General features: G+C 42.1%; 1 protein-coding gene across 5 annotated transcripts in view; it reads left to right on the top strand.

The window, feature by feature from the left end:
- LOC112219349 (colorectal mutant cancer protein) overlaps positions 1–24,554 on the top strand; it is a 119,053-nt gene that overhangs the window by 74,204 nt on the left and 20,295 nt on the right. For all 5 annotated transcript variants that reach the window (XM_024380513.2, XM_024380512.2, XM_024380514.2 and 2 more), the window contains 5 exons: positions 414–620; positions 14,796–14,942; positions 15,411–15,500; positions 16,663–16,811; positions 22,591–22,731. In XM_024380513.2, the coding sequence (XP_024236281.1) occupies positions 414–620; positions 14,796–14,942; positions 15,411–15,500; positions 16,663–16,811; positions 22,591–22,731 (734 nt within the window). The remainder of the gene's footprint in view (positions 1–413; positions 621–14,795; positions 14,943–15,410; positions 15,501–16,662; positions 16,812–22,590; positions 22,732–24,554) is intronic.

Here is a 24,554-nt window from a genome sequence, read left to right as displayed (position 1 = left end):
CTTGTTCTACTCGTGTAAATTGAGACACATGGTGTAGGGCTACACTACCCACAAATTATGAACATGAAATTGGTGAACTGACAGGGGAAAATCCTGTGTGAAAATGGATGTGCCTGACGTGTTTGTATTCTTGTTTTGTCTGTCTCACTTTTGTTTTGTCTCTGTTCTTTGTTTACATTTTTTTCATTCATTTTTCTCATCATTTTCTTCTCTTTCTTGGGACTACTTCAAGGTACCTAAAGGTTCTTCTTTTTGATGCCATTTTCATTGAGTCCCAGAGAAACCAGAGTCATTCACATTTGGTTACTAGAATTGTGACCATGTAATAGCAATCTCAACACTATACATACTGCTCTGTAAAAAGGTGTGCCATGAAACAACATTCCCCCTCTGTCCTTTCCTCCTTTCCCCAGACGGTGGAGGAGATCGAAGGGGCCCTGGGCCGGGACTTCTACCCCAGCCTGTCGGAGGAGCGGGTGCGCTGGGAGAAGGAGCTGGCAGGCCTGAGGGAAGAGAACGAGAGCTTAACAGCCATGCTGTGCTCCAAGGAGGAGGACCTGAACCGCACCAAGGCCACCATGAACGCCATCCGGGAGGAACGCGATCGCCTGAGACGACGGGTCAGTCAGCTGTGTCCCGTTGATTTATTTTTCATTTGGTCATTTTGTCTGGAGCGACACAATAGAGCTGTGGACCTATGAACCTTTCTATGTGACTGTGTTGGTGGCTGATAAACTGGGATGCAATGTTGCTTATTACCAAGGCAGGTTTAATAACATTTTGATTGCCTCTAGCCCATAACAGAAAATACATAGTGATACATAGTACCTTGTATCTAGTGAGGTGGGAGGAAAAAAGAAGTGGATCAAATTAGCAATGCATGTTTCTCAGTTTTCTTTCTATGTTTCATGTTTTTGTTGGCTCCCAAAATAGTGGCGTGAACTTGAGCCTGTTGCCAAATCTCCAGTAAATGTGTCCTAGTGTGAACCAGTTCTAGGCAGAGAACGAAGACCTGAATCAGACTGAATCAAAGAAATCTCTACAAAGAGGCTCTAAAATGGAAATGGCGCACCATAATTACATTGTTGGATTGAATGATCTGCGGAGAGCGGCGAGGGGTTAATATATACACATGATCTCTGATGCGTTGTCGCTAGGCCACTGCACCGACATACGCGGGCTTCCGTCTCTAATTACAACATGTTTATTCAGGGACGTCTGAAGGAGAAGAAGACATTACTGGGCAGGAGCGGTCAGACACATGTATTTATCCACACTTCTACAAGAATGAACCCTTTGAATTCTCCAGCTGCAAACTGAGACCTGCTGTCTGAACCAAACAATGGTTCCCCGGTTAGGACGGGCCTCCAAATTAATACTTAGAGCACTTTTAGACACATAATCAAATCTGGTGTCCTCCTAAGGCTTGCTGAAGCTGGTTAAGGCGGTAATGCAATTGGGTCTTTCTATAAACTAGGGTAGCAGTGAGGATTTCCTACACTGGACAGCTTGTTACAGCTGTTGATAAGTCATGTCATTAGTTTAAGATATAAGGAGGATCATAGCTATATTCGATACAATTAACGAGTTGATTTAACATCTATGTTTAAACCTTTATCATGGTTGGTGTCTTGATGGAGTGATAAGTATAATTTTTTTGTCTTTATCTGTTGTGGTCTAGTACTGTATTTTTGCTATCTAGGGCCATCAACTTTAAGTGCTGCCTGTCTTCCCAGTGACCTACTTGGTGTGTGAACTGCTGACTGCTCACAATTTGCAGATAGTTGTTGACACATCAACCAGGATCAAGATGCAGGGCAATTTGTGAGTTGTTTTGGTAATCAGTGGCTGTATTGGAGGGGAAGTGGTTTCACCTTTCCTAGGCAGTCAGCAGTTAGTACAGGAAGGTGTGCTTTCCACCTCTGCTAAGCAATTAGTGTTAGTTCTTCAGTTTCCCAGCTGCGGCTGTAAGCGGCGGTTGTGGTGGTTTTGTCGCAAAACAAAGACCGTTGCCAAAACAAAGACGGTTCTACCGAGTTGTTCGAGGAAGGAAAGAGAGGAATGCTCCACACCACTCTCTCACTTGAGAATCTTACCTAGAATCTTGCCTAGTCATTTTGATCTTTTGTAGCTTTATCAACTGAGTGTGTGTTTTCTATACCTGTTTGCACCTGTACTATTCACAGACGCTCTCCACCCCTTGGCTGCAACCCTTCTAGTTTAGTGTAGCCTGTGCGCACAACTCATGTGGAATTCCTGATCTCTGGCAGCGTTTGGAACTGCCGATATTGGGTAAGAACGTCTGAGTTCATCTCAGCCTATGCTGCCCTTCAGTCCCTTGCCCTTTTGGCCCTGACCGAGAGACATGGATCACCCCATCTCCTCATTTGAATTTCATGCTGTCACTTGTCCACTCAAGCTTAACATTATTGTCATCTATTGCCCACCAGATGCCCTTGGAGAGTTCCTCAGTGTGCTTGACACCTTGATAAGCTAATTTCCTGATGATTGCTCCCCGCTCTTTGTACTTGGCAATTTCAACCTCCCAACGTGTGCCTTCAACTCATTTATTTCCAATTCTCTCTTCCCCCCCCCACTTGTCTCTCTTGACTTCACCCTTACCCAATCCCCAACAACTTACAAGGTAGGCAATACGCTTGACCTCATCTTTACTAGAGTCTGCTCCTGCAGGTTTGTGCGCTACAACATCCGTAGAATATGGCCCTATCCCACACAGGAAGCGGCGCAGATCCTAATCCAGGCACTTGTCCTCTCCCATCTGGACTACTGCAACTCGCTTTTGTCTGGGCTCCCTGCTTGTGCCATCAAACCCCTGCAAGTTCTCATGTCACCCCGCTCCTCCACACACTCCACTGGCTTCCAGTCGATGCTTGCATCCACTACAAGACCATGGTGCTTACGGAACAGCTAGAGGAACTGCCCCTCCCTACCTTCAGCCTATGTTCAAACCCTACACCCCAACCGAGCACTCCGTTCTGCTACTTCAAGTCTCTCGGCCCTTCCACCCCTACAGGAGGGCAGCTCCCACCTAGCTCAGTCCAAGCTCTTCTCTGTCCTGGCACCCCTATGGTGGAACCAGCTTCCCTCTGAAGGACAGCAGAGTTCCTGCCCGTCTTCTGAAAGCATCTGAAATACTACCTCTTCAAAAAGTATCTTAAATAATCCTCTTCCCCCAACCCCTCTTCCTAGCTCTGACTCGACTGATAGCTACGTTATTGAGATTTTCTATTCTATTCCTGTGATATGTGGCTGTCCCACCTAGCCATCTTAAGATGAATGCACTAACTGTAAGTCGCTCTGGATAAGTGCATCTGCTAAATAACTCAAATGTAAAATGTATGGCCATGTAAATTGTAATTTATATCATATATTAAGCATTAGTCTGTTAAATTAGACATCGCTTGAACCCTGTAAGAATTCCATATCTAGCTGTCAGACAGTGTTTTTGTATAGAGGGTTCAGACATGTAGTGTAACTACTTAACATTTCGTGTCTCCTTAGTTTTCACCCCATAACATGTTTTCATGGGCACACAAATACAAAATAATGTATGCATTGCAAAATTGAATGCTTCTAACCGAAAGAGTCACATACTTAACCTAAATCGATACTGTCATTAATGTGATTCTTTAATAATTATACATAATACTTGTTGGATGTGCATTTGGTGTCCAGCTGATTGGTTACGCCATGATATTTTCACACATCTTCTGATCCCGGAAGGAATTTTCCGAATGACAGTCAAGTGACGAACAGCTGTCGTGATAGTGCATGCGATGCACACCAGTGAATATAGTTGTGCCTGGATCCACGTTGGATCTACACTGAAGAAAAATATAGATGCAACATGTAAAGTGTTAGTCCCATGTTTCATGGGCTGAAATTAAAAATCCCAGATTTCCATACGCACAAAAGCGTATTTGTTGTGCACAAATTTGTTTATATCTCTGTTAGTGAGGATTTCTCATTTGCTAAGATAATCCATCCACCTGACAGGTGTGGCATATCAAGAATCTGATTAAACAGCATGGTCATTACACAGGTGCAACTTATGCTGGGGACAATAAAAGGCCACTTTAAAATGTGCAGTTTTGTCACACAGTGCCACAGATATCTCAAGTTTTGAGGGAGTGTGCAATTGGCATGCTGACTGCAGGAATGTCCACCAGAGCTATTGCCAGAGAATTTAATGTTAATATCTCTACCATAAGCTGCCTCAGTGTTTGCTGAAAAGTATTTCTGTCTTTAATGAAGCCCTTTTGTGGAGAAAAACTCATTCTGATTGGCTGGGCCTGGCTGGCAAGTGGGTTGGCCTATGCCTTCCCAGGCCCAACCCTGCCCAGTCATGTGAAATCCATAGATTAGGGCCTAATTAGTTCATTTAAATTGACTGATATCCTTATATGAACTGTAACTTGTTAAAATCTTTTTGTGTTCATATTTTTGTTCAGTATAATATCCCTAGAGAATTGATGTTGAACATCTGTTGTCTGCTTGATTTACAGCAGGCCCGTTAGATTGAACAGAGAACGCTTCACGCAAATGAATTCATGTCTTCATATGTTTTTGTGCTTTGAATTGGACACTGAGTCTACTGTGCGCAATTGTGTAGGATAGACTATCGCGCAACACTCTATTCCTATTAATTATTCGGAATATAATGACAACAAATGACATAGCCTAGTGGGCTTATTCTAGTAATGGGTCATTCGTGAACGACTCTAAGAGCCGGCTCTTGTAGGTGAACGTTGTGAGCCTGCTCGCATATTAGAGGAGCCGAATCTATTTATACAAATATTTAAATTAAGATATGAATAATCAAAAGATTTAAATGAATTAAGTAATAGAATTAAGTAATTCAAAGAACGAAAAAAGAAATAAAATAATACAGGCCTAAATGCTCAAGCGCACACACATTCGTTCTGACTGTCTGCTCAGACTAACAGCCTCACCTGTTGTTCCTGTCAATCAGACACGCAGTGTCAACCAATGAACCAAAGGTGTGTGAGGGATGGCCGAGCCAACTCACTCAGTCACACACTTAGCAGCCGAGGAGAGAGAGGAAGGACAGCTGTGATAACAACAGCTGGAAAATGAGTTAGAAGCACAGTAACATTTGGATGCATTTTAATAATGTACACAATGTTAGAGCACAGTGTAGAATTTGCCAAAACTAAATCTCATATAAAGCCGGTTCTATGCACAACCTACACCGGCATATGCGAACTGTGCACCCAACTGTGAAGCTAGTAGCTGTAGCGGAGCTTCGAGAAACTAGCGGGCCTGCTAGTGATAGTGGTGGAGCCAGGTATCCACTCAGTCAAGTAGGCCTACTCCGCGACCCACAGTAACGCAGTCTTCTATGGACCAGTGTATGCCAAAGCCTATGTCTGTAGCACAACAAGGCTAAATTGATATTGCATTAGCTAAAATTATTGCCACCGATTTCCAGCCATTTCCGATCGTGGAGGACAGAGGTTTTTACAAATTATAGCAATAGTCTAATTCCAATGTACCTTATTCTAAGCATGAAAACCCTTTCAAAATCATTTATTCCACAACTGCACGAGAGCACACAGGCTTCAGTGCGGGAAAGAGTCCAAAAAGCACTGCAGTTTGCCTTACCACTGACTTCAGGACATCAAGGGGAACCACTTCTTACATGTCAGTTACATGTCACTTCATTGAAGATTTTACGATGTCTAGCTGACTGCTTTGAGTTCAGTGACAGACACACTTCAGAGAACTTGGCAGAGGAACTGTTGAGTGACCAGAGAATGGCAAGTAGATGGAAAAGTGGTCTGTTGTGTTAGCGACAATGCAGATAACATAACCAAAGCCATGAAAATGTTAATATGGACCCATCATCCATGTCTTTCCCACACAATCAACCTGGTTGTAAGAGATGCTCTGAAGGTGATGAAGCCCACTGTGGACAAAGTGAAAGCAGTTGTGGAATACTTACACAGGATCACAGTAGGTGCTGAAAACTAAAGTCGACACAAAGCCAGATGGGGATGCCTGAGCTGAGGCCTTAACAAGACTGCACTACAAGGTGGAATTCAACATTTTATTTGTTGAAGTGGTTTCTTGAGTCCAAGGATGCCATCATCTCTACCCTGGCCATTGTCAATGCACCTGTTGATGCTCTGACCCAAGAGGAATGGGAGGTGGTGGAGGAGGTGTGCAGAGTCCTGGAACCCTTTGAGCAGGTCACTGTGGAGATCAGTGGAGAGAGGTACAGTAGGCAGTTATTACAACATCATTACTTAATCCAGTATTATATATGTATTTGAGCAGTAGATGAGAATCAGTTGACACAACACGAACCTGAACTAATAAGTTACTGTTCTCTCTTTTCAGCTATGCGACAGCCTCAAAAATGATACTCCTGTGTAAGGGTCTGCAGCGAATCACAGCCAGCCGCTAGAGAGAAGCAAATGTAACCACAGGACATGTGACAGAGTTGATGGACACCCTATGTTCATCAATGGACAGAAAGTTTCACAGAATGGAATATAACCACGTGCTATTAGAAACCGCTGCACTTGACCCCAGGTTTAAGAAGTTAGCCTTCAGTGATGCCAGAGCGATTGATGAGGCTCTTTAAAGATTAACCTCAGCAGCAGGGACGGACACTCCCAACAGTCAGCTGGCTCAGGCACCAGGGCAACAGGAAGAAGAGGGAGCAGATGGAGCAGAAACACCAGCAGTAGTGCCACAAAAGTCTGATGTTTGGATGCTGTTTGACGAGAGAGCAACTGGGGATGCAGCACAAAGGAATCCCTCAGCAGATGCCATAATGGAGGTCCGATCCTATTTGGAGGAGTAGATCCTCTGAGCTGGTGGAAGAACAAGGCCTCTGTCTACCCACGGCTTACTAAAGTCATGACAGGGAGACTGCATAGTGGGCACATCCGTTCCCTCTGAGAGGGTCTTCTCGAAAACGGGACAAATAATTACTGAGAGAAGAAACCGCATAAGCCCTTCGAAAGTGAGGCAGCTTGCATTTCTGAATGCAAATCTCTCATAAAAGCAAAATATGGTCAGCATTGCTGTGTGCTGCTGGTTATAACATGGCATTAAAGAAGAGAGAGAAAAGAGGGACCAGTTTAATGTTTTAAGTGGGATGCTGCAGTTGTGCACATTGTTATTTATTTTTCTTTGATATGGTGCGATATTCTATTATGCTGTTCAGATTGTATTCGTTTTGAATGGTTAGATTTATATGCACTTGTTTATATACATTAAAAAGTTGTACTTTAAATGTAATGTCTAATAGCATTCTTTTTCATAACAAACCAATGCATTTTTAAATACATTGTGGCTAAGGTAGAGTAGGATTTTATTTAATAATTAAATTAGAATCGTTTTAACACCAATCATAGTCAAACTATCGCAAACTGTTTGACTTGAAAAAATACAAAACACATATTTTTTTAAAGAGCCGTTTGGGATTCAAAAGAGCCAGCTCTTTTTGGTGAGCTGAGCCAAACGGGCCTGCTCACTGGAAAGAGCCGGAATGCCCTAGCTAGCTTATTCACAATATGATCTGGTAATGAAATATAACAACAAATACTTTTAGTATTCCATGTTAGACCTGCAATTGTAAACAATACAAGGGGCTTGAAGTAGCCTACTAGAATTTGGAGCTCAGAAATTCAAGTACTGGAATAGGCTTGCTTGAAAATCTGACATTTCCTCAATTTTGGTGCTTAAAAAGTTATTGTAATTATTGTAGCCAATTTATAAATTCTCCTACACCCTTAAATGTATCGGTTGTTTTCAGTTTTGATCCGTTTTTGTGAGAGATGTGACCACTTTCATTTGTTTCCAAAGGGTGTTGTGCTACTCTGTTGCAGTAAAACCATGTGGTTATTATGAGGACAACAACATCACTTTCTCATTATAAAAACGCTTCATATGAAGGGTGTTGCGCTACTCTGTTGCAGTAAAACCATGTGGTTATTATGAGGACAACATTAATGTTGGCTTCAACTTGGCCATACATACAAATCCTTCCATTAAAAAAGGAACCTGGTTTTTGGTGTCTTTCTCATTATAAAAACAGCAATGGTGAGATTCAAATGGTGAGATTAATGCTACAGCAAGTCATGGTTTTATTATGTGTGCCTGCGTTGGCCACATAGGCTACAGAAAAATCGCCATGTATGCATCCAATCTATTTAGTCAGGCAATGTCCACATTATTCTCACACATTTTAGAATGCAATAATAATTTCAATATCAATGCATTGGTTAGGCCTAAAAAAGCTTTTTGGGAGATGGGGGGTTCTATATTAGGCCCTATATGTACAATTATATAAATTATACAATTGTATGACATTGGGGTCTTTGAAAATTACAGTTAAGTGCTTGGAAAAGGCCCCTGAAAGTCCTTGAATTTGATTTGCCAATGTCTGTATGAATCCTGATTAAAGGATGTGTAATCCTAGGCCTATGATGTTGTATAGGTGAAGTTATGGGTCAATTTCTTTTAAGTACACATATGGAACTGCATGAAAATCCTTATTTTTGTTTCAAACCATTTTAAAATGTTGATCCCAATCTCTCCCATTGGCCCCATTTATTTATAGAAAGACCCAATTAGACTGTGAGATGCATCAAGCGAAAACAGTCAGGCGGACCAGTCCTGCTAACCAACCTCACGGATTCTGTTTGCCTTGAGAAAGGAGATCCAGACGCAGCAGAAGAATCACTCCAGCTCAGCTCAGAGCGCTCGTTCCTCTCTCTCCTCATCCTCTTTCCTCTAATGAAATCTGTCCATTTTGCCGACTAATTGGACAAATGCATTGCATTGCTGTTTCAATGCGAGGCTCCTTGAAAGGATTTGCTATGCACACACCGGCGCATCCTTGGGGGCCCGTGTCCTCCGGCTCAGCGTTTAAAAGATGGATTCAACCTAATTTGAGTGTCAAGGTCCGGAGACTATCTTAACTTCCCTTCCTTAGGCTTTTACCTTCCATTGAAGGAGAGGTATTTACTTAGGTAGTAAGCATATTTTACACCTTTTCTAGAAACGGTACTGTATGTCGCAAGCCCACATATTTCCTCTGCGTCAGCAGTTTGTTTACGATACAAAAGAGACTATTCTTGTGTTATTAATAGCTTGATTTTTGAGGTCAGATACAGACCTCTATATTGTCAGGTCGTTGTAAGCATTCTAAGCTTTTACAATTCTCTCCACTCATAATACAACTCACAGATATGTAGGAATCAACCACTGCCGGTGGTAAAATACAGTGGGACATTAGTCTTTTTAAAGATCTGTTGAATTCAAGACCTGTCCTGGACAGATGTGCATGTGAGTCAAACCTGTTCACTCCCTCAGGCAGAGTGTCACAGTCATAGTTCCTTTTGAAACCAGGAAATTACACGGAAGTCCTCGATTACATAATTACTGGCCAGGACTGAACAGAACCTATCATTTTCTTTGCCATTTCTTTTCTTGGGGATCATGAGGGAGGCAGCTGGCCAGGGGACTGGTTCATGATGGTACAGTCGCAGTCCTCTTTGTGTCCTTTGGCAGCACATGGCAGCCATGTTGGCTTTTTTAGACCCACGGCTCCAAGGGAGTTTGGCAGGAGAGGAGAGCAGGAAAAACCGCAGTGTTCAAAGTCATGGCCAAGTACTCTCTCGCTCTCTCTTCTGCGCGCTCTCTCTCTCTCCCCCCTATGTTCCTTCTCTCCCTCTCTCTGTCACTCTCTCCTTCCCCATCTACCCACCCCACCCTTCTCCCAGTATCTCTCTGCTACACTGTCAGTCTTCCCCATCTCCATCTTCTCTCTGTCACTCATTCTCTCTTCTATTCTGTCTCCGCCTGTCCCTCCCTTTCTGTCTTCTGTCTCTGAAATTCATCCTGTCTCTTTCCTGAGGTCCCTGTGAAATAGAGGTGGGGAAAATCACTGACCGAGTTAGAGGCAGGCTTATCGCCTCATCTGTTTTCCAGACCATTATGTCTGGCTCTAGAGGAAGCCTGAATTACACACCTGCGTATGGCCGGGTAGCATACAGTGCATTCAAAAATTATTCAGACCCCTTGACTTTTCCCACATTTTGTTTCGTTAAAGCCTTATTCCACAATTAATTAAATCAATAATTTTCCAATCGACACACAATAACCCATAATGACAAAGCAAAAACAGGTTTGAAGACATGTTTACAAATTTATATAAAATACTAAACGGGCTGTATCACATCCGGCTGTGATTGGGAGTACCACAGGGCGGCGCACAATTGGCCCAGTGTCGTTCGTCATTGTAAATAAGAATTTGTTCTTAACTGACTTGCCTTGTTAAATTTAAGGTTTAAAAAAATACAGATATCTTATTTACATACGTATTCAGACCCTTTGCTATGACACTTGAAATTGAGCTCAGGTGCATCCTGTTTCCATTGATAATCCTTGATGTTTCTACAACTTGATTGAAGTCCATTTGTGGTAATTCAATTGATTGGACATAATTTGGAAAGGCACACACCTGCCTATATTAGGTTCCACAGTTGACAGTGCAGGTCTGAGCAAAAACCAAGCCATGAGGTCGAGGGAATTGTCCGTAGAGCTCCAAGACAGGATTGTCGAAGCATTGAAGGTCCCCAAGAAAACAGTGGCCTCCATCATTCTTAAATGGAACAAGTTTGGAACCACCAAGACTCTTCCTAGAGCTGGCCACCCAGCCAAACTGAGCAATCGGGGGAGAAGGGCCTTGGTCAGGGAGGTGACCAAGAACCCAATGGTCACTCTGACAGAGCTCCAGAGTTCCTCTGTGGCGATGGGAGAACCTTCGAGAAGGACAACCATCTCTGCAGCACTCCACCAATCAGGCCTTTATGTTAGAGTGGCCAGACGGAAGCCACTCCTCAGTAAAAGGCACATGACAGCCCACTTGGAGTTTACCAAAAGGCACCTAAAGGACTCTCAGACCATGAGAAACAAGGCTCTTTGGCCTGAATGCCAAGAGTCACGTCTGGTGGAAACCTGGCACCATACCTATGGTAAAGCATGGTGGTGGCAGCATCATGCTGTGTGGATGTTTTTCAGCGGTCAGGACTAGGAGGCTTGTCAGGATCGAGGGAAAGATGAACGAAGCACAGTACAGAGAGAACCTTGATGAAAAACTGCTCCAGAGAGCTCAGGACCTCAGACTGGGGCGAAGGTTCACCTTCCAACAGAACAACGACCTTGGCACACAGCCAAGACAACACAGGAGTGGCTTCGGGACAAGTCTCTGAATGTCCTTGAGTGGCCCAGCCAGAGACCGGGCTTGAAACCACTCGAACATCTCTGGAGAGACTCAAATCCTGCAGTGCCAGACGTGTCCCCCTGCTTAAGCCAGTACATGTCCAGGCCCGTCTGAAGTTTGCTAGAGAGCATTTGAATGATCCAGAAGAAGAACTAGATAATGTCATATGGTCAGATGAAACCAAAATATAACTTTTTGGTAAAAACTCAACTCGTCGTGTTTGGAGGACAAAGAATGCTGAGTTGCATCCAAAGAACACCATACCTGCCGTGAAGCATGGGGGTGGAAACATCATGCTTTGGGGCTGTTTTTCTGCAAAGGGACCAGGACAACTGATCCGTGTAAAGGAAAGAATAAATGGGGCCATGTATCGTAAGATTTTGAGTGAAAACCTCCTTCCATCAGCAAGGGCATTGAAGATGAAACGTGGCTGGGTCTTTCAGCATGACAATGATCCCAAACACACCGCCAGGGCAACGAAGGAGTGGCTTCGTAAGAAGCATATCAAGGTCCTGGAGTGGCCTAGCCAGTCTCCAGATCTCAACCCCATAGAAAATCTTTGGAGGGATTTGAAAGTCCGTGTTGCCCAGCAACAGCCCCAAAACATCACTGCTCAAGAGGAGATCTGCATGGAGGAATGGGCCAAAATACCAGCAACAGTGTGTGAAAACCTTGTGAAGACTTTCAGAAAATTCTGTCATTGCAACAAAGGGTATATAACAAAGTATTGAGATAAACTTTTGTTATTGACCAAATACTTATTCTCCACCATAATTTGCAAATAAATTCATTAAAAATCCTACAATGTGATTTTCTGGATTTTTTTTTCTCATTTTGTCTGTCATAGTTGAAGTGTACCTATGATGAAAATTACAGGCCTCTCTCATCTTTTTAAGTGGGAGAACTTGCACAATTGGTGGCTGACTAAATACTTTTTTGCCCCACTGTACATGTACTGATGTTTGTACCGATAGTTACAATGATGTAGATATACTGTACCTTTTTCTATAATGCCACATGTACAGTCCCTTGCGAAAGTATTTGGCCCCCTTGAACTTTGCGACCTTTTGCCACATTTCAGGCTTCAAACATAAATAAAGATATAAAACTGTATTTTTTTGTGAAGAATCAACAACAAGTGGGACACAATCATGAAGTGGAATGACATTTATTGGATATTTCAAACTTTTTTAACAAATCAAAAACTGAAAAATTGGGCGTGCAAAATTATTCAGCCCCCTTAAGTTGATACTTTGTAGCGCCACCTTTTGCTGCGATTACAGCTGTAAGTCGCTTGGGGTATGTCTCTATCAGTTTTGCACATCGAGAGACTGAAATTTTTTCCCATTCCTCCTTGCAAAACAGCTCGAGCTCAGTGAGGTTGGATGGAGAGCATTTGTGAACAGCAGTTTTCAGTTCTTTCCACAGATTCTCGATTGGATTCAGGTCTGGACTTTGACTTGGCCATTCTAACACCTGGATATGTTTATTTTTGAACCATTCCATTGTAGATTTTGCTTTATGTTTTGGATCATTGTCTTGTTGGAAGACAAATCTCCATCCCAGTCTCAGGTCTTTTGCAGACTCCATCAGGTTTTCTTCCAGAATGGTCCTGTATTTGGCTCCATCCATCTTCCCATCAATTTTAACCATCTTCCCTGCCCCTGCTGAAGAAAAGCAGGCCCAAACCATGATGCTGCCACCACCATGTTTGACAGTGGGGATGTTGTGTTCAGGGTGATGAGCTGTGTTGCTTTTACGCCAAACATAACGTTTTGCATTGTTGCCAAAAAGTTCAATTTTGGTTTCATCTGACCAGAGCTCCTTCTTCCACATGTTTGGTGTGTCTCCCAGGTGGCTTGTGGCAAACTTTAAACGACACTTTTTATGGATATCTTTAAGAAATGGCTTTCTTCTTGCCACTCTTCCATAAAGGCCAGATTTGTGCAATATACGACTGATTGTTATCCTATGGACAGAGTCTCCCACCTCAGCTGTAGATCTCTGCAGTTCATCCAGAGTGATCATGGGCCTCTTGGCTGCATCTCTGATCAGTCTTCTCCTTGTATGAGCTGAAAGTTTAGAGGGACGGCCAGGTCTTGGTAGATTTGCAGTGGTCTGATACTCCTTCCATTTCAATATTATCGCTTGCACAGTGCTCCTTGGGATGTGTAAAGCTTGGGAAATCTTTTTGTATCCAAATCCGGCTTTAAACTTCTTCACAACAGTATCTCGGACCTGCCTGGTGTGTTCCTTGTTCTTCATGATGCTCTCTGCGCTTTTAACGGACCACAGTCACAGTGCAGGTGCATTTATACGGAGACTTGATTACACACAGGTGGATTGTATTTATCATCATTAGTCATTTAGGTCAACATTGGATCATTCAGAGATCCTCACTGAACTTCTGGAGAGAGTTTGCTGCACTGAAAGTAAAGGGCTGAATAATTTTGCACGCCCAATTTTTCAGTTTTTGATTTGTTAAAAAAGTTTGAAATATCCAATATATGTCGTTCCACTTCATGATTGTGTCCCACTTGTTGTTTATTCTTCACAAAAAAATACAGTTTTATATCTTTATGTTTGAAGCCTGAAATGTGGCAAAAGGTCGCAAAGTTCAAGGGGGCCGAATACTTTCGCAAGGCACTGTATATATACAATGTAAAAGATTGCCCATATTATTGAAAACATGCAGGTAGCTAACATGATTTAGGCATCTTGACATGTCTGTGTATGCAGCTATATCCCGTTCTGCTAACAGCACATGCCAGTAGATGGCTGTGTGTGGTATGTTTGCGACATCAATGATTTATAATTCCATATGTTTCCTCTCTGTCTGTGCAATGGGTGCTGTGAAAGCACAAAAGGCCGTTGTATCGTCATTGTTTATATTTTAGTGGGCCAGCGTTCAAACTAATGTTCCTTTCCACGCTCTTCCTGGCAGAGGAAGCTCTCTCCCTCCGATACACACATACACACACCCAACATACATGCATGCACGCACACACACCTAGGCCCTAAACTGCTGTAGTGTTGTGAAGAGATAACAACAATTAAACAGCGTATGTATTTTGTACACTAGCTGCAAGCATAATGCTGACAAATCCAAGCTGGCATAACAAATTCATTGCAAGACCTGGCAAGTCTTTCCATGAGTTCTCTGATGCTTAATATAGAGTGAGAGAAGAAGCCTGTCAGCAGTGGAGCGACTCAAGTACCCTGTTTCCTCTGCATCATCACTGTCCCAAAATTCCTGCCTTTGCCCACTGCACAGAAGAGATCAGATGGATCCTCACATTGTCTCAAACTGGAGCAAGAAGTGCCTTAAGTAGCAACAAACTGAGTCCTTCTGTAAATCGTCTGTATGATGAGATTATAAGCAGGTGTGTGTGTTCTCAGCAGATCTGCGCCCATGAACCTCAGCCTGTGTGTCTGTGTGTCCCAAAGAATTAAATAGAACACATTCACAATAAAATAGTGATATAAGGTATCTCTGGTGTCTTTTCCCCAGGTGCGAGAGCTGCAAACGCGTCTCCAGAGCTCCCAGTCTGCAGGCCCATCCAGCCCTGGGCGTCTCACCCCCGCCTCCCGCCCCATCAATCCCAGCACTGGGGAACTCAGCACCAGCAGCAGCAGTAACGATATACCTGTGGCCAAGGTAGAATGCACACACACGCTATGTCATGCATAGTAAGGTACAAAACACCAAAGTACTGGAATGATGGAGTAATGAAATTGGAACAATGGGATGTTGTACATTCGTATGAGGGACACACACACTGTGGGGATATTCTGAACACTCCTCTGGAATGTTCTCCATCTCTCTTTTCTCTCTTATTGTATTATCACTTGAATGACACAAACACACACATGCTCGCACACACACCAATCTGTGTACTAGCCTTGAGCTAGTCCAGCCAGAGAGGGACAATTGTAATCAAAGAGTCAGTCTGATCAACCATATTGCTCTTCCCCTTTCCTGTGTGTGTGTCCTTGACACTGACCCTCAGAAGGAATTCAATATATTAGAGATCCAGTACAATCCCTACATTTATTTATTTTAGGGGCCAAGCACTTTTTATCAGTAATTCACAGTAATGTATTGAGGGTGTTGTTTTGTTGCTAGGTGGCAGAGCGGGTGAAGCTGTCTAAAACCAGGTCAGAGTCTTCCTCTACCGAGAGGCCTGTTCTGGGATCAGAGATCAGCAGCATCGGGGTAAGGAGATACTGGATGGATATTCAATACTGAAGGCTTTGAGAGCGGAAATATGCAAACGGGTTTAAAGAAAGGAAGAGAGGGATGTAAGAAAGAGCGAGCGGAAGAGAGAGGGGTGGACAGGGAGAGTATGAGAGAGCGACATTAGGTAGGGGCACATTTCCCTGTAGCAGCTGGCCGAAGGTAACGGCAGCATCAGCAGATGTGTCAGAGATGGGTATCTCCAGTGAAGTGTGACAGACCTGGTGTCACTCATTCCCCACTGTTCCCTTCCCCTGGCACCCACACAGCCTTGTTGACACTAAAGGTGACCTGCCAACGTCCCCTCTAACATTTATCACTTTCCTCTTCTGGTGCCCTTTTTTTCTCTTGTGCCTCCCTCCCTCTCTCTCTCTCTCTTTCTCTCTCCCTCGCTCCTGTCGGTGTGTGTTCGTGTGTGAGCGATTGGAAATCAATCCTAATGATTCCAGGGCTTGTCTTTTCCCTGAAAGCTCCTGCCATTAAAATTCTCCCCTCAATCTTTAGCCGGAACCCATCTGCTCGAAAATAGACTAAAAAGAGAGGAAGAGGGAAGAAAGAGAAAGAGAGGCAGACTGTTAGCATTCCTCTGGGACTAGGCAGCGACGGATTATGTAAAGTTCAGTAGAAAACCGGTCTCTTTCTGCATACAGTCTCTCTTGAAAAGGAGATTTGATCTCAAGGAGACTAACCTGTATAAGTAAAGATTATAAACACTATCTGTATACACTGTGGATTAAGAGAGTGAAGGATCACAAAGAAATGCCCTCAGTCAGTCTGACCCACTGAATTCCTATTGTGTCGTTTTTACATTGTGATTTTTGGCTGCACCTTGACTCACATTGGTTGAAGTGCTGTCTACTCCCCTCCTCTCCTTGTTTGTACAGCAATTTACTATTTACACAAAGTAGTGCACTTCATATGGTATACGTTACCATTTGAGACTGGGAGGCGACCTTAGATCTATGTAAATGTCTGTCTTACCCCCTGTCTGTCCTTGAGCTGTTCTTGTCTATTACTGTTCTGTGTTATGTTTCTTGTTTTGTGTGGACCCCAGGAAGAGTAGCTGCTGCTTTTGCAACAGGTAATGGGGATCCTAATAAAATACCAAAATACCATGTAACCCTGTTCCTCCTCCTCCCAGGTGTCCAGTAACGTGGCGGAACACCTGGCCCACTCCCTCCAGGACTGCTCCAACATCCAGGAGATCTTCCAGACCCTCTACTCCCACGGATCAGCCATCTCTGAGAACAAGATCAGGGAGTTTGAAGTGGAGACAGAGAGACTCAACAGGTGATACTCAAACCATGCTGTCATTGTCCTTATTATGTCCTTATCATTTTTTTATCCATTCGTCGGTCCATCCATGCCTAATTAATACTGTTAAAGTGGAACTGACAGCATTTTAACAAACTGAAATCGTATTCAAATCTTTTCATATACACCCCCGGGAAGAATATGACACCTTTTTTTCATTTTCTGACAAGCGAGCACTTAGATATGGTCATTTTCACCTTTTCATACATTTATAGAATGTTTGGTAATGACGAATAGAAAGGCATTTGAGAAATGTATATAGCAATATAGAGTAGGAAAGCGGCTGTGCGTTTGGACAATTAAGACACTGCAGTAAATAAAACCAAATAAAAATGTGTCTTGTCCAGGACCGGAGTCTATGCATACCGGTGAGCCATAGCCAATTGAGCTACAGTAGGTCTATATGCTAATAAGCCATTTGCCACATGGGCAGTGTTGCCTACAATATTTAACAAGTTTTCAGTACCCTCCAGCTACTTTTATTGGTAATAGATTCTAGCAACAAATTCAGCTACTTACATGGGCTTGCCATCATTCACTTTGAACTGGACTGTGTGTTTACAGGCAGTAGCAACAACACGATTTTAGATCATTAGAAAGCATTTGCCAAAAGCCACATATTTCTGCAAATATATAAATACCGCGGGAGTCGTCTTTTGGGAACAACAGTCTTATTGATCAAACAGCCATGAAATGGTAGGCTGTTTCCTTCAGTTGCCTATGCACATCAACAATAACAAGATCATTAACTAATGTTAGCCAGAGTGAGATGAGCTAAAATCTACCGAGAGAACAGTAGGTGAACCCTCTCAAACTGTTTTAGCTTATAGTTGGCTGTCAAAATTGCACTGCTAAACGATGGGAAATAGTAGCCTGCTCACCCTTCTGCAGCTTGCCTGCCAACGTGCGGTGTAGTTATCTCTATGTTAAAGATTCAGACTCATTAATAATAATATGAATATCTCTTCATCGGAACGTGCAATAATTATATAATTTACATATTCTGAATCAGCTGACAATAGCAACAAAAAAAAGCACCCCTTGTTTTTGCAATTCGACGTCCTTTTCTTTTTGGAGGCGAAATGTAGCTTAAACATTACTCTCCTCTACTCAGAGGGTTAAGGGGGACAGTCTTACAACTCAAATGCCTACTTTTGCATGTTAATGAATAGCTTCTCAACCACATGACATATAGCTCTCAAATCAATTTGACATCGTTCAGAGGCCTCTTCTTTTGAATTCACAGCAATTTGTTTAGCGTTGTTTTACTTGCTAGCTAACCAAATGACACCTGCATCTCTAGCTATAGCCCCAGAAAAACGATATGGGGGGTCGTCAATGTGATTATTGCCCATGCTTTGATTGTGTTGACATTCCCAGCCCTGGTTACATTTGTCCATTTTTGTCCAAAATATTGAGTCATTGAAACTGAAACATTGCTTCCCAGATAGCTGGAGGAATTAAACAAACAAAGCCAAGATTTACAACCTGATAGCAATATTTGTTGGACAACCAAGACATTTATTGGTGAATTATATTAATCATGCATTGAACTATCTATTCTGCCAACAATACCTTACTCTACATCATGGAATTCTTTGTCAAATTGAACCTATTTTTAAAACATCTTATAAAGTTGGTTTTGTAGCATAAACTGGGATTTTCATATTTATGACTGATATTATGATTGTCTGTTTCATATCTGTAAAGTAGTTAAAACTCTGTCAGTTCCACTTTTAATAAGGAGGCTGCGAATTTTCGCAGCTTTTTGTTAAAAATCGCGGAACATTTCAGCGTCCTGCTACTCATGCCAGGAATATAGTATATGCATATGATAAGTGTGTGTGTATAGAAAACACTCTGAAGTCTCTAAAACTGGTTAAATCGTGTCTGTGGCTATAACAGAACGTGTTTAGGAGTCAAAATCCTTCGAAAAACTGGTCACCAAAAACACAAAAATAATATCCATCCGCCAGTCAATGTATTGTCTAAGGCTGAAGAAAATACATATGGCAATCCCCTGTAAACGCCTACAGCTTCCACACGATGTCGCCAATGCTGTCATTTAGGGGCGGCTTTATCCTTGGTTTGGTAACGTGACGCATTTCCTTTCTTTGGGCTCACCACAGGATGTTTTGAATGTGAAAACATGGACGATGATTTCAAGACTTGCTGCTATCGAATACAGATCGCCCCGTGATCAATTTAATAGATTATTAACATTTATTAATACCTAAAGTTGGTTTAGAAAAGTAATTTGAAGTGATTTGTAAAAGTATATAGGCAACTTTTGTAATTTTAAAAAGTGACGTTGCGTCTTGTAAAGGGGCATTTTTCTGGATCAGACCGGTCTTCAGCAAATCACATTTTGGGTATACAATGACGGATTTAATCGGGAAAAAGACCCAATTGTGATGTTTATGTGACATATAGGAGTGCCAAGAAAGAAGCTCGTCAAAGGTAATGAATGTTTTATATTTTATTTCTGCGTTTTGGGTAGCGCCGGCTACCGCAAAATCTGTTGTTTTGTTGACGGTCTGGTATTCTGGGGGGTGTATGCTATCAGATATTAGCTTCTCATGCTTTCGCCGAAAAGCATTTTACAAATCTGACTTGGTGGCTAGATTCACAACGAGTGTAGCTTTAATTCAGTACCTTGTATGTGTGTTTTAATGAAAGTTTGAGTTTTATCGAAAACTTTCGGTGGCGCTCTAAAATATCCGCTGATTTGATCCCGCCACAGGAACATCCTCCCTAACAAGTTTTAAGCAATACTTTATCACGTCATTGATGCAAAAATGCCATGACAGTAACCATACTTCAGTATAACGCAAGCATTAGATTTGGAGTTATTTTGTATAGAGAACATTTGGACAGATGGAAAGAATAATACAATCAAATACACACATTTGCTTTGGATTGGTTGAGGATTCAAATAAAGAGACATGTTTGTAATGTCAACTGTAGTATTGACATCCTCCATGGTGTTGCGCTGTGGTGTAGAGATACAGTTCATTCAACCTCATTTACTGCCTTTTTAATAACCATAGCTGATATGGTTGACTTACTTAAACAAATGTGGTTACTACTGACTCCTTGTGGATTTGTGTAAGTTGATAAGAACCGCATTCTCCTTCAATAATAACGAATGCCAAAATGAATTTTGACTTTTGAACTATGCACAAACATTATTACATTTACAGTACCAGTTTGGACACACCTACACACCTTTATTTTATTTTTAAAATGTTCTACATTGTAGAATAATAGTGAAGACATCAAAACTATGAAATAACACATATGGAATCATGTAGTAACCCAAAAAGCGTTAAACAATCAAAATATATTTTATATTTGAGATTCTTCAAAGTAGCCACCCTTTACCTTGATGACAGCTTTGCACATTCTTGGCATTCTCTCAACCAGCTTCACCTAGAAGGCTTTTCCAACAGTCTTGAAGTAGTCCTGTTGGTTCAGCACCTTCAAAATGGACACCTACAGAAATTCAGATGTTAGTTCAGATAAATTCAACAACATTATATAGTATCTCCTCCTCATCAAGAAATGCACATGAGCTAATTATAATACACAAAGTAAGACATTAATGAACAAGCTAAGATGGACGTTGTCAATATAAATATTTGTTCAGCACTTTTCAAATGCACAGCAACAGAATTCAGAACATGGGCCGTTCTTACAGTATTCTCCCTGTACACCAAGTCAGAACTGTAGAATAGATAAAGGGGGCATATAAGCAGACAAATAAAGCTCTTATAATATTCAATGATGACATTTCTCTTAAGCAGCCTATAGGCTACATGTGCACCACCAGGTCAGAACAGTAAGCTAAGTTCTGAGGGGGTAAGTGATCACATTATTAGGGTGAGGCACATGGGCTACTAACAGCTTACTACACAACATACACTTATTATTACTTTCTTAGTTACAGTATACATAACTCCCTGACATATTACATATTTTATGCAGCAGCTTTTAAGACATTTTTGGACTCACATTGTTGTGCTGTGCTCACTTGAAGAGGAAGGTGGCGCGGCGGGTCTTCTTGTGGGAAAATATTGTCATCAAAGTCTGGTGTTCTCTGGATTTATCATGCTTTCAAAACAACTGGGAGCTCGGGGAAAAAAACAAGGTCTAATCATGACGCCAGTGAATCGTGACATTAGGTCGGAGCTCTAGAAAGAGGCCCGAGTTCTCGACTTGGAATTCCGAGTTGGATGAGTTCAAAACGTATTTTCCCAATTGAGCTCGTTTTTTTCTGAGTTGTCTTGAACTCACTGAAGTCTGAGATTTCCCAGTTTTGAGTTTCCAGTTGTTTTGAAAGCGGCAGAAGTCATGCTGGATTGACAGCATGGTCAATCTATTCAACCTTTTCTGGCACATGGTGTTGCGTGTGAATGTTTATCATTTTAAGCTTGGAAAAGAGACCCTTTCAGACAGATGTTTTAAACCGTTAAACCCAGACTTGGACCACACACACTCTCCACTGAATAGCAGGCGGGGGAGGCAAAATAGTTAGCCACTGATTCCTTCCAAAACTACTCATTGTTGAATTTGCGATTTACGACTTGTTGTGTAATGTTTATGTCCAATGGCCATTGAGCACTGATACGTTTTATCTATAATTTCTCTTCATATAAAAAGGATTTGCCAGTAGATAATGTGACAATGTGATTCATGATGATGAATGCTTGTCTAGCTTGCTAGCTAAGATTTTGAAAGTGTGATGTTGACATGATCAAATATACGGTGTATATATATAACGTGATTTGACGTCATTTTATCTGTGCCCAATCTATGGCAGCACCCAAGGGGGCTTGACCTGCCTAGCTCTCCCTGTAGATTCTGCGGTGATGTAGTGTCCCCATGAGTGACAGAACACTGAGTCAATCACAGCGCAACTAAAGACGATTACCAATGCCTACGCTCTGTATGTTCCGACGGCTGCTCACAGGGAGCACTGAGCTTGGCTAAAAAAACAGATTTTTGGAGCTGCCTTACTCAAGAAAGCAAGAAAGAGACCATGTTTGTATGTGGCTTTATTCACTCAATAAATGTGTTTTTACATTGTTTGTAAACTGATATGTGACATGAATTAATGCCCAAATAACATGCTAAACAGGCAACAACAACAAACAAACAAATTGATGGGTCACCACTGCTTAAAGGGATAGTTCACCTTAAAATCCAACCAGAATTGGTGTAATGGAGTCAATCCAAAATTAATGGGAAAGATCAGCACCTGATAATCTGTGACAAAACTTTGAAACTTTACATTTTGGTGTGTACTATCCCTTTTAAGGTTGTTATTTGGCACATGTGTTTTATGGGATATCCCATACGTTTACCACTAACGACCAGGCTGCTGACACACTATTTTCTCTTAATTAAGCCCAGAGTGCTTTATCGACGTCCTTGATTAGATGGATAGTTACGCGTCATTAGCTACTCTCACATAATCTACCCATAAAACCAAGGCCATTTGAGTTCTGTAGAGGGGGGTGGCTATAGTTTCCCTGTCCCTTTTTCCCCTAGCACTCACTTAAACTGCAATAGATGATGTGTGATGAGCGACCTGGCACAAAATGGATGCCGTGAATCACCCAGGTGGGTGCTTTATATCACTGGTGGATGGGTGAGTCGCAATGTGAGATATTGAGATATGCTTTGAGATATGACAGGCACTTTATACAATAAATGTACCCCAATGAAGATTTTGTGTGTGTGTGTGTTCCAGCCGCATCGAGCATCTGAAGTCTCAGAATGACCTGCTGACCATCACGTTAGAGGAGTGTAAGGGCAACGCAGAGAGGATGAGCATGCTGGTGGGCAAATACGAATCTAATGCCACCGCCCTGCGACTGGCACTGCAGTACAGGTATACACACACACACACACACACACACACACACACACACACACACACACACACACACACACACAGCAATGCCTAACCTAATGGAGCATGTAACATACATAAGACATTTGCGCAGTCCTGGTTGGATTCACGCATCAGCCAGAAAGAAACACACCAACAGGGTGAAAGCCTGAATGCAAATTCCCTGCTCCACTCATAAGACCACTCTGAGCCTTGCATAGCTAACAAACACCTTATCAAGCTGTAAACATCAGAACCACACTAATGTTCCTCGTCAGAAGCCTCCTCCAGTAATTATAATTAAGCTGTACTCTTCGAGGTCAGGGCCTTTTTGTAGGTTCCATACGGTAGCGGCCATTTGCATCTTATTAGTATTCGCATCCCCTTGGTCAATCAAGTGTGTTTGTGTACGGCCCCTGGCCCCTCTCTAATAAGGTGCCCTGAAGGTGCCCATTCAGCAAAGCTAACGAGATACGAAAGGGAAAAACAGATCTAATCTAAGTGGTATTTCTAATTAGCATCATGCTAATCATCCAACCATGATAATCCTGTGGGGATGTTATGAGTTGCAGAAAGGCTGTTAATCCTTTTCTTGTATGGCAAAGTTTAAACAAACTGAAATGGAAATAAGTTGTATTTTCAGCTGTTGATATTGGCTGAATGTAATATTGTGGTGGCATGGTAACGTTACGTGTGTTTCTCATAGCATTCTGCGTAGCATGTCTCAGGGACACGGATTGCCTCAAAGCAAAGCTATGAGTTAATGAATAAACAGATACAAAGATAGATGACCGATACATAAATACAAACGTTATAGCCAATAAAGATAATTATTAGTCTTGCCCATTACACCAGAGTACACAACACTTGAATAGTCCTCAAATGCATTATTAATATAACACCAGTTCCATTAAAAACACAAACACACACTAAGATTCATACTGTGTGTTTTTCCCTGTATGATATATTCATGAAGCCATTGATATTATGTGATGTGGGGGACTGTAGTGTGTTTGTACCTGGAGGGAGAGAGGGTTTGGCCATCTGTGTCTGGTTTGTTGTTCACTAGAAGCCCAGATGTCAGTGCTTTGATTGAATTTCAGCCCCGCCAAGTGGGATGTCAGCGAGGGCACCCCATTGGGCCATTTGGGGAGAGATATAGTCTTTCATTGGATGGGGGAGTGTGGTGTGTAGGATTGCAAAGCTACCGGAATCTTCAGTAATTTTGGTAATTAACAGAAAATCTATGCCAATCGATCGGAATTTAGGTAATTTATACTTGAATTAGGTATTCAAAAATGTATTCGTATATACTGAACAGAAATATAAACGCAAGATGTAAAGTGTTGGTCCCATGTTTCATGAGCTTAAATAAAGATCCCAGACATATTCCATGTTCCAAAATGTTATGCACACATTTACCAAGATAATCCATCCACTTGACAGGTGTGCCATATCAAGAAGCTGATTAACAGTATGATCATTACACAGGTGCACCTTGTGCCGGGGGCAATAAAAGGCTACTCTAAAATGTGCAGTTTTGTCACAAAAGACAATGCCACATATGTCTCAAGTTTTGAGGGAGCGTGCCATTGGCATACACACCACAGGAATGTCCACCAAAGTTGTTACCAGAGAATTTAATGTTAATTTCTCTATCATAAACCGCCTTCAATGTCATTTTAGAGAATTTGGTATTACTTCCAACCGGCCTCACAACCGCAGACCACGTGTATGGTGTCGTGTGGGCGAGTGGTTTGCTGACAATGTTGTGAACAGAGTGCCCCGTGGTGGCGTTGGGTTATGGTATGGGCAGGCATAAG

This window comes from Oncorhynchus tshawytscha, linkage group LG20, assembly GCF_018296145.1.
Source record: "Oncorhynchus tshawytscha isolate Ot180627B linkage group LG20, Otsh_v2.0, whole genome shotgun sequence".
Classification (NCBI taxonomy): Eukaryota; Metazoa; Chordata; class Actinopteri; order Salmoniformes; family Salmonidae; genus Oncorhynchus; species Oncorhynchus tshawytscha.
The sequence above is the reverse complement of the archived record's forward strand: the minus strand, read 5'-3'. Positions and strand labels throughout refer to the sequence as shown.